Source organism: Limulus polyphemus, unplaced genomic scaffold, assembly GCF_000517525.1.
Source record: "Limulus polyphemus unplaced genomic scaffold, Limulus_polyphemus-2.1.2 Scaffold848, whole genome shotgun sequence".
NCBI lineage: Eukaryota > Metazoa > Arthropoda > Merostomata > Xiphosura > Limulidae > Limulus > Limulus polyphemus.
Window position 1 is genome coordinate 187,411 of NW_013666458.1, and position 15,785 is coordinate 203,195.

A 15,785-nucleotide genomic window follows, 5' to 3' on the forward strand; every position below is an offset into this window, starting at 1 on the left:
AGCACAGATAGCCCTCGTGTAGCTTTGCGCGAAATTCCAAAACAAACAAACAAACAATAATTACAAATCCACTTACTTAATCTAGTTCGCACTTTAACAATTGTTAAATTCATTATTGTTTATGTTATAAATTACTCCTAGACCACTACTATGTTGTATCCCAGCCGGCCTGATGAACCGTGGTATTGGGCGAAAGGCCTCTTTGGCATTGGGTATTGCAGATGTAGTGTGTTTGACATATTATAGCATATTCTTCTTTATTTTCACTCATAATTTCTTAACATTATATCAGAGTAAAACGTTTAAACGAGGATGTAGCTTCTAATTTTTAACAAACGCTCTTGTGATTTTCTTAAAATTTTGTACAGTTAATTAAGTTTTTAGATCTGATGAAACTTGCATAAAGTGTGTAACGCGGATAAAGTTCTTTATTATTTAAAAACCGAACTTTTACCGGTAGTTAAGAGTTTTTTTAAGGTTTCCACTTTTGAAGTTAACTTGCATTTTATGAAACCTTGTCTCTTACCTATCAAACGTGTTACACCCCACCCCCGTTGTTTTAGTTGGCTGCTTTTTTGGCCTACAATTTACTAGTTCAAATGTAACACAGACTGAAACCATCCATTGGTTGTTGATCGTTATGGAATTGTGAGCAAACATTCGGTTGCTACGGTTTACAAAGCTGACACCAGTTTTACCATAGCGTTTCAGTTGAAAAACGTAATGGTAGAGTGCTGGCTTCGGTATTATTAATTTTCTTCCTTATGTTGGGATTTGTGGCCAAACATCACCGCACAAGCTCTTTTATTCCCGTTGTTGTTTCGTGTGTTATTGACTACATTCAATGTTTGATTCTTATACTGCTCAACAGTTCTTAGTATATACTGGTTTATATATTGGATTTCAAAGCACACGAGAGGTCGATTCACGTTATCTTTTCACCGCAGTCAGTAAGTATCATTTCTATTGAATTATGAAGAACAACAATCAGTGCGTTTTACCATTTTTAGTACACGTTATATTGCGCCATTGTTTTGTGAATCACTACCTAAAAAAAAAAGAAAAGGTGAACGCGAAGTTGGTTAACCACAACAAGGGGAAATGCAGGTGGCACCCCGGGTATTATCAAAATATTTAGCTCATGTTTAGATAGGTCATTGTTATAACTATAATGTCTTTAGGTGGTTTATGTCAGCGGTTCTCAACTGGGGATACAAAATTACTTCGAGGGGGTAGAAGGCGGCGGTTCGGAATAGTAGCTATACGTCAGCGCAGCTCAATCAAACGCTGATGGCACCACTGTGAGGGTACATGATAATGTTGATAACTAATTAAGGGTGCATTACTGAAAAATATTGAAAACCATTGGTTTATATTACATAATTACACAAGTAATGTGAATTGATGTTAGAAGTACAGAATTACAAATAGAAGACGAGGGAATAGTCAGAATAATAAATTAATTAGTAGTTTGCACGTTTGAGACACTGTGATGTTATGCCACATTGTTGAACTTCAACTTGAAGTTCAAGGTAAAGCCGTTAGCGCCCAAAAATTTTATAAAATTACTTATATTAAATAATAGAATAGCAAGTGGGTGATTTAACCAGTGGTAACTAATAACACTTACAGGAATGTTTGTTTATTCAGCTTCAAATGACGAAAACGGGAAAAAATAGTAAAACTGTTGGGTGGTTGAGAGTTTTTTAAGCTTTCCACTTCTGAAGTTAATTTGTATGTCATGAAATCTTAATTCTTACCTACTACAACTGTTATTGCCGTATTTCATGCTCCTTTTGGTTATTAAAAAATGTGTTTAAAGGTAAAGGATGATGTACAATATAGCTGGAACTAACTTGATTCAGCATATCTCATTTAAACATGACTATCAGTCGTAAAAAAATTTAACTTGCGTTATTTTCATATCAATGACTTAAGTGATACTCACTGGTAGTTGAAGCAATACTGTATTTATCCCAGGTAGTTTTTTTTAATTGATTAACCAATACATTGATTTGGGTTTGTGCATCTTTTGTTGAACTTTACACAGCCTAACTTATAAAGATTTACTTTCCAAGATCTTTTGAACGTACATAATGCTATAAATTGTCCATAGTCCATGTGTTATTCAAGCTTACGTTATATAAATTTGACCTATCAGTTGGTATTATTTCTCCGAAAGCCGCCTGGAGGGGTCACCTGTTTTAACAAATCGCACCACTATACAGTAGTGTGTTGTCTGTCAGCCAGTAGACACTAAAATGACGTGACAAAAGGAACTGTTGACTTTGCAACTTGTACTGTTGTGATGTCAATAAAACAGCACATGCCATGAATCAGGAAAATAATTTTGCATTTTCTAGGGTGCAACACAGCATGACATAAATTTTAAAGGCAACAAATAAAAGTATTTGTTACATCACAATGAAACAGATACTAGTTTAAATCATTTTTCACTACCGTGATATGGGTTTCGAAAAATTAAAAGAGTATAATAGAATTTTAACTAGATATTGTGTTTTGTACACCATTGTCGATAGGGTCTTTAGCTGGGCCACAACATAAAAGTTCTAGTGGAAATGCTATTTATATCGGTCATTTATGAGACAACAAGTATGGGGGTGTAGAATGCTTTAGGTGTGTCAGCTGGCCGAACATGATATATAGTAGATGTGCTCTGTTAGCTAAGGCTTTATACATAATATGAATGAACCAGCTCTTGTTAAAATTAGTCTCCACCTTAGTTCAAATATTTTATGCAAACTATTTAAACTGGAAGTTGGTGAGATTCTTGTTCATAATCATAGAATGATGATGTTTCAGTTGAATCGCTCCACCTTTTAACAACACATGTTAAGAGTAATTTTTACACAATTATAAACTAAGCAGAAAGTGTGAAAAAAAAGAGATAGAACTGAATTATTTTTCTCCCTACAACTTAACTGATGTTAACTACATCATCATATTTGTCCTGTGGAGCATAAAAGAGGACAGTGCAATTTCCTGTTATTTAAAATTGGTGAATAACCAAACTGGTATTTTAGGATTGGTAAAACGAGTTTCATTTCAGGAAGTGTTACAACATTTTGAAATAAGTACTTGCTTTGTATGTAGCCTTTTGTTAACTGAAAAATTCACATGTTTTTTTTGTTGTTGTTGTGGACACTGACATCTTTGTCAACTACAAGAATCATTTTATCTTTTTTGAGCTAATAAATAGCTATCGTTACTATCCAATAATTAGAAAATCCAGAATTTAGGTGTCAAACCTGTTGCTCAAAGGCATTTTGTTGTGTATGTTCTTATTCATTTTTGTTAGTGCTTCAGGAATGGTTCCTGAAATCCTTTCTTGGCATGATAAAATTATTATTTTTGGCCAGGTACCACTGCAAAGACTTTTTTTCCTTATGTTTGTTTGCTCTGTATATCATCAAATATTTATAATACACAAAGACCAATAGTTATTTAGAGGCTTCAATTTGTCTGTATATGAGTTTGGCTACTTGAAGGAATGTGGCACAGTGAATAGTTATAATTACTCATTTTCTTTTTCTTCAGACTTATTAGTTACTAATGAACCAAGAACATTTTTAACAGTAAAGTAAGTGTTATTGTTTAACATGTGGTTACATCATAAAGGATTTTATTTGGTGGGAAGAAAGAGTGCATATTACTTAGTTCACATGAATGGAACAATCAAATCAGTATTTCAAATTATGTACTGAAAGGCTAAACTACTTTATATGGCTTAATTTAGCATGGGTGTTTTGAACTACTGATTTTACTGGAAACAAATTCAGATTTGGAAAATATTTTTGAGCTTGTAAGAATTGTTCTTAATTCAGGAATACCGGTAATTGAATGTAGATACTGTATAAAATACTTGTGTCTTTTCATACTTTCCAGTGTACAATTTGAAGTACTGAATTTGAAATTGAATTTAACCAACAGTGTTTTTTGGCTATATTTGCTTGGGAATTCTGACCTACTGTCATTATTTTTGACATTCTGGTATGGCTGTTGCTTTTACATAAGTATGCAGTCATCAACCATGAAATATTGTGTATGGATTATGCAACATTGTAGGGTACATGAGCAAATTGTGTGGATTAATTTGTTTTTAATTCTTAGGCAGAAAGAAAAAATACTTATAGATCAATAATAATGATCACTTCTAAATCCACCCAATTTTGTGTATGATTTTGTATAGTTATTATAAGCTAAAGTAAAAACAACCTTTGGAATGTGCAATATAACCCAATTAAACAAATTATGTGATGAACTGTTTTTGAAATGAATATTTATTATGACAGATCAGTACTTTCTCTTGCTATGTTTTATTCATTATTATTATTATTTGTTTTTTTTTTACCCTAAACAGTCTTCTCTGTATCAGTTATTTAAATTTCAGTGATGTGAAACTTTTTAAAAAGGGGCTCCTGTTTTGTAACTTCAACTCTTATCAATTTAAAATAAACTTTATAACTGTGAAATGGAATGACATCAATAATATGCATATCTATGTGGAAATATTCAAACATAAATCTTGATTCTTTCAGGATCCATTCTTTAGAAGAACTCATAAGGGAACTAGAAATTAGATCAGAAGAAAGGATAAAACAAGAAGAAAGGCATTTAAAAGAAAGTTTGGTAAGATTTTACTATTTGGAATGGTAACATATTTATGTAAAAGTTGCTTATAAATTATTGCAAATGGATTTTTCTCCACACAGCTTCTTACCTTTTTTTATGTTGTTGGATATTTGGAAATCTTTACCCTATGGTGATGTCACATGTCTGAGAAAATTTGGCAGGACTCTGGCATTATAATATTTAGCACTACATCACTGGTGATGAATTGTTAATTTGAGGGTCTGCTTTTCATTCCACTTTGGGCACGTTATAAGAGTGATGGACAAATCCCACTAACTGATTATTGTAGTCAAGAGTAGCCTTCTCTCTAGTCTATTAGTTCAAAATTAGAGATGGCTAGCACACATAGCCCTTGTGTAGGTTTCCATACTGAAAACTTAATTTCCATTTTAATTAAAGAAAATGTAGTCAGCACTAATTATTTGAGAGTACATATGTTTGTAATAAACTGAATATGCATATAATACTGGGAGAAAATACACAACTCAAAATTCTTGAAATTAAGTAGTAAGAAAAACAACAACAACTTGGTACCATATATACAAATATTTGTCTTCTTCAGCTTTGGGTTTAGCAACAATAGACTGTAAATAGTGTTATAACTTTGATTTTGCTGCCAACATGAATAACTAAAGAAATCAACCTTTGTTATATATTATCTAAATAATGAGCCTTTTAAGAAATTTGTATGTTATAAATAAACAGCATAGTTGTAAAATGTATTTTATTAAGTGTTTTAATACCATAATCGTGTGTCTTAATAACCATGTGACGAAAGACAAAACAAATTTCAATGTTTTAATGCTCTCACTCCTGCTCCTGAACAAAAAAGGTTGCATAGTGTTTGACACCAGTTCCTAGGGAGAGTGACAGAGTGTGTGCTGGACAGTCTGAGAGAGCTCTAGCAGTGCACATGGGGGGGATCACAAACAGCCGGAGTGTTCTCTGACACTCTGGATATGAAAGGCCTTTAATTCTGAACTTAAATGAAGAACTTATTTTTTATATACATATTTTTAGTTTCTGAAATATCTGGACCTTAGCTTCACTCCTGTGCACTTCGGCAGCATTACACCCCTGTTCAGAATACTAACCACTATGTTGTGATTGGCCCAGTTAAACTGATATTCAGCTGTATTTTTTCTAAATTACTATAAAATGGGAAAAGTAATTGTTATTTTAATCTGCAGAGTTGCATCTTTTCTTTCTAATTTTCAATGGTATTGCTGTATTTTCCATAAGAAGTACTTTTATATAAGTGCTAGAGCACACAAGTAGAACAATGATTCAATGTGACTTTAGTGGCATATTTCTATTGTTTAAAGTTATTGAAACAATAATTGGATCTATGATCTTTATTAATCAGTTCTTATCTTCCTATGTATAAATCTTCTAATCATGTTTAGTTTTCTTTATTACAGACTAAACAGGAGAGAGATAAAGCCATGGAAATAGAACACTACACCAACAGGTATAACATTCATCTATTATTGAAAAACAATTGAAAAAGAAATAATTAACTGCTAGTTTGTATTTGTTTCCACACATGAATATATAAATGAATAAGATCTTTGTTTTGACACATTTTATTAGGTAAGATAACTTGTACCCTTAAGTTATCAAAATAATTACGTTTTAACTTTTGGATAAGAATAGGTATAGAATGAAACTTTAGCAAATGCATTACTATATTTAGTGAATCATAAAATAAATTATTATGTTACTATTCTCAAAACGTGTAGTGGCAGAACAAAGTGAATCTGTGGGGGCATCAATGATTAAGGGCACCTTATTTGCTTTGTTAATTGTGACCATTGAATTCAAAATGGAAACAGTGACTTTCTTTGATAATTATACATGAAGCCCTATTCCCTGTTAAGGGCTACTTTGTTACCATGTCCAAAGTTTGGGTACATGTTTCTTCATTGCCCCTCCCTCTCCTCTGGTTCCACTGCCTTTGAAAATAACAGCTGTGTTTTCAGTGATTACAGTCTGTATAATTCTGTCAGTCCATTTCTAAAGTTTCTTCAGTTTTAAATCTATGTGGTTTTTAAAATTTTTCTAATATCATTAAAGAAAACATTTTCATTATTTCAAGAGTTTGTTATTTAAATCCTGTTTACTAACTTGTATCGTGTGTTCAAAATGCTTTTTTTTTAGCATTGCTTTAACAGTAGAAAGATTTAACCTTACTGTAACAAGTTATCGTCTTTTTGAAACAAACAAACAAAAAATAAACAACCTGCTGAACGGTATGTTTGCAGTACACAGTTGTAAATATGCTACACAACATGAAGAAAACTGACTATAAACTTTGTTAGACAGTCCAAAATAAATATTTATTAGCTTGATTTATTCTTTGGATTAAATTATTATGTAGTATTAAATTTAGTTTGCAAACTTTGCTCTTTTAGTTAATGAAAATTTAGCCTAGATGTGTGTGTGTCATGTAGTAAGACTTTCAAATAATAACACTATGAATATGTACTGCCTGAAAATTCTTAGCACTTAACATTTTGGTTTCCATGTCTAAAGCAAGAAAATTTGGATATGAAGATATATATATAAAAGCATTTTTTTCTCAAAATATATAACATACACATAGAATAAGGTATAAATGAATTAACAGAAATAAATAAAAGTTCTTAAGTAAACTTATTATACCTTCAGGTTGTATAGTCTACAACAGGAACACTTTGAGATTAAGGAAGAAGTTTTTAGGTTCAAGCAACAAGTGGAAAAGTTAAAACAGGTAAGGAAAACTTACTTTCAATTCATTCCCTAAATTATAACAAATTATCGTTGCATGAAAATCAGAAATTGTTTAGAGCACAGAACTGCAGATCAAGAATTGACGACTATAATCTGTAATCTTTAAGTTACAAAAAATTTTGTTTTCTTAGCCATCTTCTCCAAACTTTAAATCACAATACATTTTACTTCTACTTGTCTTTTATTCTAATGAGTCTATAATTAAGATTTATTCTAATGTGCTTAGGGCTAATTTTTAAGACCAAATTTTTTCTGATTATATTATTCTGTTATTACAGGAAAAAGCAAATCTACAAGAGCAGCTAGCAGACACTTCCTCAGAACTGTGTAGCCTACAGGAAGAACAACACAAACTACAGGAGTTATCCCGAAGAGAACGAGAGGAGTTTACAAATGAGAGAAAAGCTAATGCACAGGTATATCTTGCTTAAAAACAAAGTACGTTGAACATAAAACACTACAGTTAGGATATAACTTTAACTTCAGCACCATGTTAATACATTTGATACTCTAGTATCATGCCAGGATTTTGTAACCCAAACAAATTACACAACACAAACATTGTAATATTTGGATGAAATTATAAATCACACAACACCTACTGTAATAATAGTAAGAAATGAATAATTAGGATTAAAAATTAAGAATAAATAAATAAATAATGTTATTATTAATTCTTAGCATAATTTTAATTAGTAAATGACTTAAATAAAATTGATAATAATTACACTTCACGTATTTGATCTAGTTCAGATTATAACATTTGATGTTCATGTAGTTGATGACCCAATTAAATCCTAATTCATAGACTATTACTATGTTTGTCGTATCCCAACAAGCCAAATTAACCTTATTTTGGGATGAAAGGCCTCATTGGAAGTGGATATGGCTAATAATACAGTGTGGTTCATATATATTAGTGCATATTCTTCTTTACTTTCACAATCATAATTCTTAAGAGTTAGATAGCAGTAAAATATTTAAACAAGTTTATAACTTCGAATTTTTAATAAATGCTTTTGATGATTTACTTCAATTTTTGTACAGTTATTTAAGTTTTTAGATTTGATGAAACTTTCATAAATTATGTATTGCGAGTGAAGTTCTTTATAATGTAACAACTGAACTTTGAGTGGTAGTTTTGAGTTCTTTAAAGTTTCAACTTCTGAAGTTAATTTGCATTTCATGAGGTCTTAATTCTTACCTATCAAAACTAGTTCAACCATGTTGCATGGTTTTGTTTTGTTTTTTTCAATTGTTTTAGCTGTCTGCTTTGGCCTTCTACTTAATAGTTCAAATGTGATGCAGACTTTTATTGAAGTTACATATTTACTTTTTAATTGAACTGTTGTAACTGCATACTGTTTATTTATTATTATTGTTTTTTATTAAGTATGTTTAATTGATCAACAATTTTATGTTAAAAATACTATGGCTTTTAACCTGCTTGGAATGTGGACTGTTAAATAATGACTTGTTTTGCTTGAGCCAAGTGCACAGTTCTTTTAATTAGCTGCAATAGTGTGTTCTTGCAATGCAAGCTTACTGTCTGTAGCTATATGAATAAAACATGTGTAGTATCAAGTATGTGCATTTACATAAAATATTAGAATATGATTTGTGTTCTGTACAACATATATTTTTAAACAATATGTAAATGTTTTATTTCATTCCTATGTATTACTGGTAAAATTAAAGGGTTTTTGATCAAATATAACTAGTAGTTATGGTGATGTCGTCAGTAAATTATGCAAATTAAAACTAGCAAACATCTATACCTTTGTTTGATAATGTGTTCCAAACCTTCAATGGTCAGAATCTACCCTTTTTTACAACATTAACTGCTGTTGTAACACTCACATTTGGTATGATAATCTCAACACATTACATGACTACATGAGAAAATTTAATGTGATATGACATTAGGATTTTGTGGTAGAAACATTATCAAAACGTGAAATTCTAACTTACTTTAATAGAAGCAGATTATGTTCCCCATTTATAAGTTATATTGAACAAAAATAGTTATTCTCTCAGTTGAGTTGAAACATAAGGCAAACCTTTTGTTTTATTTAGTCAACATAATGTGCTTTATTTCAGTTGCTTAAAGACCTCAATCAAGAGTTGGATGATCTAAGAAGATACCACCAGGAAACTGAAAACATTAGACGATCTCGTAGTCCTAGTTTGCTAGATCTTCCAGCTCGGTATCAAGAGCTTGAGTGTCAAGTGCATAATTTACGTGAAGTAAGACTATATTTTTCATATTGAAAAGAATTTAGTAAAGACAAATCTTGGTCAAAAACTATATATTACTGTCAAACATAAATGCATTCTAGTTGTACAGGACAAAAAAAGGAAAATAAAAAAATTATACCTATTGCAGAACAGTTTCAAAAGATTTAAATGTGGAGAAGAATAAGTGTGGAAACAGAAACAAAAAGGTATTGGGAATCTCTCATTTGTTCAATGAACTTGCAACTCTTACATGAAATGTGCAATGGCCTGAAGAACAATAATAATTAAAAAGATGTAGAACATTGTTGTTTAAACACACAGTACCCCAATCTGATCTACCATTCACCATCTGCAGCTTATTGTGGGGATGATAGTACCCCCCCCCCCACACACACATGCATTATCTATTTCAATCATAAGAAATCCAAAAAAATTAATTATAGATCTTAAATCTAAATCAGATAATACATTTAAAAAAACACCCAAGAAGAATATATGTACACAGCAGCAGCATGTCTATGCAATTGTATGTTCTCATTCTCTTCATGGGCTTGATAAATGATTTGGTTTATACATCTTAATCCTCCTCAGTGGATTAAAAAATGATCTTATGTTTTTACAAACTGCTTACAAGATGTTTATGTAACGTGTGTGTTATTATGGTATAGTCAACACAGTCTCTGAAATCACTTTAAATAATCATCTTCTACCCTTGTAGGTCTTAGCTATTCTGGAACTTCCTATGAATGAAATTAGGTACTTTTTTTTTTTTTTTTACCCATTAAATCAAATGATTTCCTTAATATTTTTATCTATGCCCCTCTATAACTAGCAGTCAACTGGTACTTTCAGCAGTTGCATCTTTTCATCACTTAATCAATATTTTTACCACATCAAGGGCATATCATTCTGCTATTAAAGTGTGCTAAAAGTTTTATTTCTCAGTGTTTCACAGTAGTTTAATTTTCTGTTTATTTTTTATTTACAATTTTGAAGATGTCTATTGTGTTTTAACAGTACATGTTTCTCTTCCTATAACGTGGCAAAATACAAAGTTAGAAATATGAATTACTGTAAAATTAGTTTTTTGCCTTATTCTACTATTTATTTCTTTTCATTTGATTCTTCTTGATAGAAGTATGTTTCAAAAGTAAGCATTATGTAAGACAAGTATTTTTCTTTCTATCGGATACAATATACTTCTACATCAAATAAAATATTTAATTTTGTACTAAATCAGTCGTCAGTTAGTCAGCGTTGATATTACAGAACAATTTGATGGCCTATATATTTGGTACTGTCATATGGTTCTTCTTTTTTCCAGGAAAATAGATGTTTAAGAGAAGCCAATGAAGAGCTTCAAGCTCAGCTGCTAAATAATAGTGTTCTTGAAGGTCGGAACCTTCTAACCCGAGAAACAACATCACTGGCAGAGGAGTTTGAAAATCTTTCAAAAGATCAGGTAATCTGTTTAATAAGTGGATTTTCTGCTTCTTTTTTTTGTTTAATATTTATTCCTCCCCCCCCCCCAAAGGAAAACATTAAAAATTCAGGTAATACACTACCATTTCTCTAGAGTATTGGCAATATTTTCTTGCTCATATAGTTATTGTAACTATTCTTATCTTTCAAATATTACAGTGACCCTGGAATATATAGTCAAGTGTAAAATTTACAATAAAACTCTTGAATATCATGAATGCTGTTTCATATAAAGTTAATGTACATATATATTATTTCAGCTGCAGTTAGTAGCTTTCATTTATACCTGCAGTGAGTAACTTTTCAGTGTTGGCATAAAATTAAGTGTATAGGATTCTGAAAAATAGGATTTGTATAAATTATACAATTAAAAGATTGCAACTAGTGGTCTCTCATGAGTTCTGTGAATATCAGTATTAATATAGTTTTATTAATCCAATGAATACCAAGACCATTGAAAAGTACACACTATACTAAACACTAGTTTATATACTGTTATTGATATGAAGATAAATGTGGTTTCATGAAAAATAATTAACCTGTTATTTTTACCAACATAGGTCATGGAAGCGTTAAAGGAACAGCAAGAAGTAAATGCAAAGTTGCGAAATTACATTGATGGAATATTGTTAAATATTGTAGAAAATTATCCTCAGCTTCTAGAAGTAAAGTCCTCTAGAACAGGCAAATAAAATTTCAAGAGATTAAGCTTTCCTACAAGCTCTGGACTTCTGCCTGGCTACTAGCAATAATATGTGAGTGATGTTTACCATTTGACTAGTACAAGCAAAAAGAAAAAGAGACTTAGGATATGTAAGAGCTATATCAGTTGAGAGATCTGACATAAAATAGTAAAATGCTTCTAGTTGAGACTTCTTCAACAGTATATATGTAGTTTAGGTCCTATAAACTATCTGACCTGCTTCATCAACTGTGGACATTTCAAGGTCTGAAATTGCTACAGAAGCCTCATGAATCAGAAAGAAAATCATTTAGTAGTTCTGATTGCCTTTTTTGAATTTTGGAAAACTTTTCTTACATAACGTTTTGAAATAATGTCAGAAACTGTATAATAGAGAGGGCTAAACAGTTTGACATAAGGATTCTCCATGTTAACCTTGTTATCAAAGTAAACAGTTCAAGCTGTTTTCTTTCCTTTAAAAGTTTGATGTATATTTGACAGAATTTGCCCATAGAATGACAAAAAGAAAACAAGTCTTATCATGAAATGCTTTCTTTTAGTGTTTTTAAATTATGCATATGCTTTTTCATACCAGACTTTTGAAACTGTAATCATAAAACATAACATTTTTGTAGTAGGTTCAAGATAGTATTGTAAATATTAGCCAAGTTCATCAAGAGTAAGAGTTAATAAAGTTATCCTATATGTATAGTGTTTTCATCTAGTAATTTTTATTTTTACTTATTCTTGAGTAAATATAAAATCATAGAAACTATTTTGAAACTTATATTGCCAAACAAATTCATTCCTGTTTACAAGTCTACATTGACTGAATTCAAAAAGTTAGCATTTTATTCTACCCAGCTTTAATCCTGTAATTATTATAGATTACCTCATCAGTCAAGTAAAGACAAATCTAGTAATTAGAGGTTTACTGAGAAAGTAATAGTTTAAGACAGTAGGTCTGTTATGCATTGATCTCTTATTGTAAAGTTTCTATTTTATGTTATACTAACAATGGCCATGAAGTAGAAATATTCAAAACTTGTGTTAAATGCCATTAATAGTGACATATTGAATACTTCCTCTTCTGTCATATAGCGTAGATATCAAAAGGTTGGGAATTTTTTCTTATTAAATTTATAAGTTATTTAACTCTCATTATATAATATAGAAATGTATTCTAACCTATGAAAGTTAATGGTGTATTTCATTTTGAAAATTCTACCTTTGATATAAAAAAAAGGTGAAGAACTTTAGAAGGCAACCTACTATAATTGGTTTATGATGCTTCCTGTATATTAGTTAATTTTTCAAATTAACATACAGATATGAAACCTGCAAAAAAAACCCACGTATTTAACTATTTATGCATTTTTTCCTTATTGAGTTATACATATCAAACTGTAATCCATCCATTTTTTTTTGTTTTCTAAAAAATAAAACTTTTCACCCATTTTCTCTTGTTATCTAAATTAAAGTAAAAAGTTTGTAACAATTCAATATTATGTGTAAAATTTAGTTTTGCCATTATTTGTGAGATTAAAAAAAAATAACAGAATTTTTGATACTGTAGATTATTTATAAAACCACTACTTGTTTTGTTTTCCAACCAAAAAAATGTGACTCTTGTTGTTAACGTTTTTTATGCAGTAAAAGTAAATATTTTGAGACTAGTTATTTTGGGGATTGAGTAGAATCTATGTATAATAAATGCAGTTCTAAAAATAACTTTGATATAAGGACTTGGCTTCTAGCAAAGTATTAGAAGGAGCCATGGTATTTTGTAAGTGTTTGATTTATGGAGATACAATCTATAGTTATTTATACATGGATCTGTGGTGAGTGTTATTACTTGCTTACCTATCTATAGCACAAGAAAAGCTGGTTATGATGGACTGATAGAACTAATCATTCTACTGAAATGCGATAAAGTCCTCGTAGTGAATTATTTGAACTTGTACAGATGTATATTGTAAGGTAAGCTGTGATACCAGAAGTGAATCATGTATCGTTTATCACAGTTGACGTAAAGTTAAAATAAATCAAACTCTTAAAACAGCACCAAAGGTATCTCAAGTTGTATGCCAATCACTACAAGTACACCATTTGTGTCATTGTGACATACCAACTTGTGAATTTTGAAATTAAAATAGTCCTGGCAAACTAATGATGATAAAAATCTATGCTATATAACTGTTATTAGCATATTGTAGACAAAATAGGTTCATCAGCATCCTATGACAATGGTGCAAATCTATATTGTTGGGATTGAGCCTGGCCAGTGGTTAGTGTGTTGGGCTGTGGTTCATATCCCATTGCCACAAAATCATGCTTCTCATTTGAATGACTGTAAAATTCCACTACTCGATTAGAGGAGCCTAAGAGTTGGTGGTGGGTCCTGTTGACTTGCTGCCTTTACTCTAGTCTACTAGTTGAAAATCAGAGATGGCTAGCATAGATATCCCTGGTGTAGCTTTGTGCGAATTTCAGAAACAATAGAACCTATTAATAGGTGGGGTTGAAACAAAAACTACTGTATTGCTTGTTGGATAACTAATTCAATGAAACCTACTTAGATAAATTATAATGATGAATTACCAAAACAGAAAATTGGATTTTATTCAGAGAATTGAGGAAAAACAAGAGAATTGTATTTTTCACAAATACATCATTTATAAGGACCATTGTTTCACCAGTAAAGGCATCATCTGGTACAGACTAAGATGTTTTGTGGCAGGGTTTATATATATATACATATTAAAACAAAGAACTGGTAGTGGCCTTGACATTCACCTAGAATTATGGTTGAAAATAAAGTTGCTCACTAATATTTCTTGAAACTGCAGAATAGCATAATTATCAGTTGTAAGTTTTATTTTGTAGTATGATTTTATTTGTTCCCATGGACTCGCAATCTGAGGGTCACGGGTTCGATTCCCCATCCTACCAAACATACTCGCCCTTTCAGCCATTGGGGCGTTATAATGGTACGATCAATCCCACTATTCGTTGGTACAAGAGTAGCCCATGAGTTAGCGGTAGGTGGTTATGACTAGGTGCCTTCCCTCTGGTCTTTAACTGCTAAAGTAAGGATAGCCAGCGCAGATAACCCTCGTATAGCTTTGCGCGAAATTCAATACAAACCAAATCTTGTATTAAGTACAAAGGTGGAGATCGGTTTGTTTAATGGTAGAGAGTAAACGTGTTTGCAAAGAACGTCGAAATGCCGTCAGATACACCGACGACCACCTACCTTCCCCTTATTTATTTATTAGGCTCACACACCGATCTTTGCCGGCGAAACAGAGACCACCACCCATGCGATTTTCTCACCAGCCAAACCCTGTGATGAACAATAGACAAAACTACTACATAACATCACCGCATTGTACGACTTGTAGAGAACTACAAGCTTAACCTACCCAATAAAGAAGGACCGCATGGGAGAGCGTGAAACGGCATTTCCTGAAGTGCTACTTCACCACGCTAATTAGAAAATGGCAACGAATCAAGACCAACAAATAGAAACTAAGGCACCAGAAACAACAAAAAAAGAGTAAGTCTAGTTTATTAGGTGACACTTTAGTTAACCTAGTATTAGAGGGACCACTTTTAAGCCCAATCAATATTCTATGTCCAGAAGCAAAAAAAAAAGAAACAACAAAAAACTTGACACAGTAGAACAACAAGGTGCAGTTGTAAGAAGAAAAGCACGAAGAAGAAAATGCAAACTAAACGATTCAGCAGAAAGCTCAGATAATGATACAGAAACGGAAGAAATAGCTCGTACTGATGTAGAGCTCGTGAACCCTGTAGAGAAACCGAAAGCACAAAGTTCAGATAGCATTAAACAAATTAACACAACCAAAACCATGAATGTCGATATACTAACTATAAATGAAACGGAAACAAACTCAACACTCAGACGAAGAAGATACAAATCAAGAAGGATTCA

At 31.4% G+C, this 15,785-nt stretch overlaps 1 protein-coding gene across 1 annotated transcript in view; it reads left to right on the plus strand.

Moving 5' to 3' along the window:
- The window catches only part of LOC106460848 (rab11 family-interacting protein 4A-like), a 29,405-nt gene extending 15,509 nt beyond the window's left edge, over nucleotides 1–13,896 (plus strand). Inside the window, exons 3-9 of the mRNA XM_013920594.2 lie at nucleotides 4,560–4,650; nucleotides 6,075–6,124; nucleotides 7,324–7,405; nucleotides 7,704–7,841; nucleotides 9,526–9,672; nucleotides 10,988–11,125; nucleotides 11,706–13,896. Coding sequence (XP_013776048.2) covers nucleotides 4,560–4,650; nucleotides 6,075–6,124; nucleotides 7,324–7,405; nucleotides 7,704–7,841; nucleotides 9,526–9,672; nucleotides 10,988–11,125; nucleotides 11,706–11,837 — 778 coding nt within the window. The 3' untranslated portion in view covers nucleotides 11,838–13,896. The remainder of the gene's footprint in view (nucleotides 1–4,559; nucleotides 4,651–6,074; nucleotides 6,125–7,323; nucleotides 7,406–7,703; nucleotides 7,842–9,525; nucleotides 9,673–10,987; nucleotides 11,126–11,705) is intronic.
- Nucleotides 13,897–15,785: the final 1,889 nt, after the last annotated feature.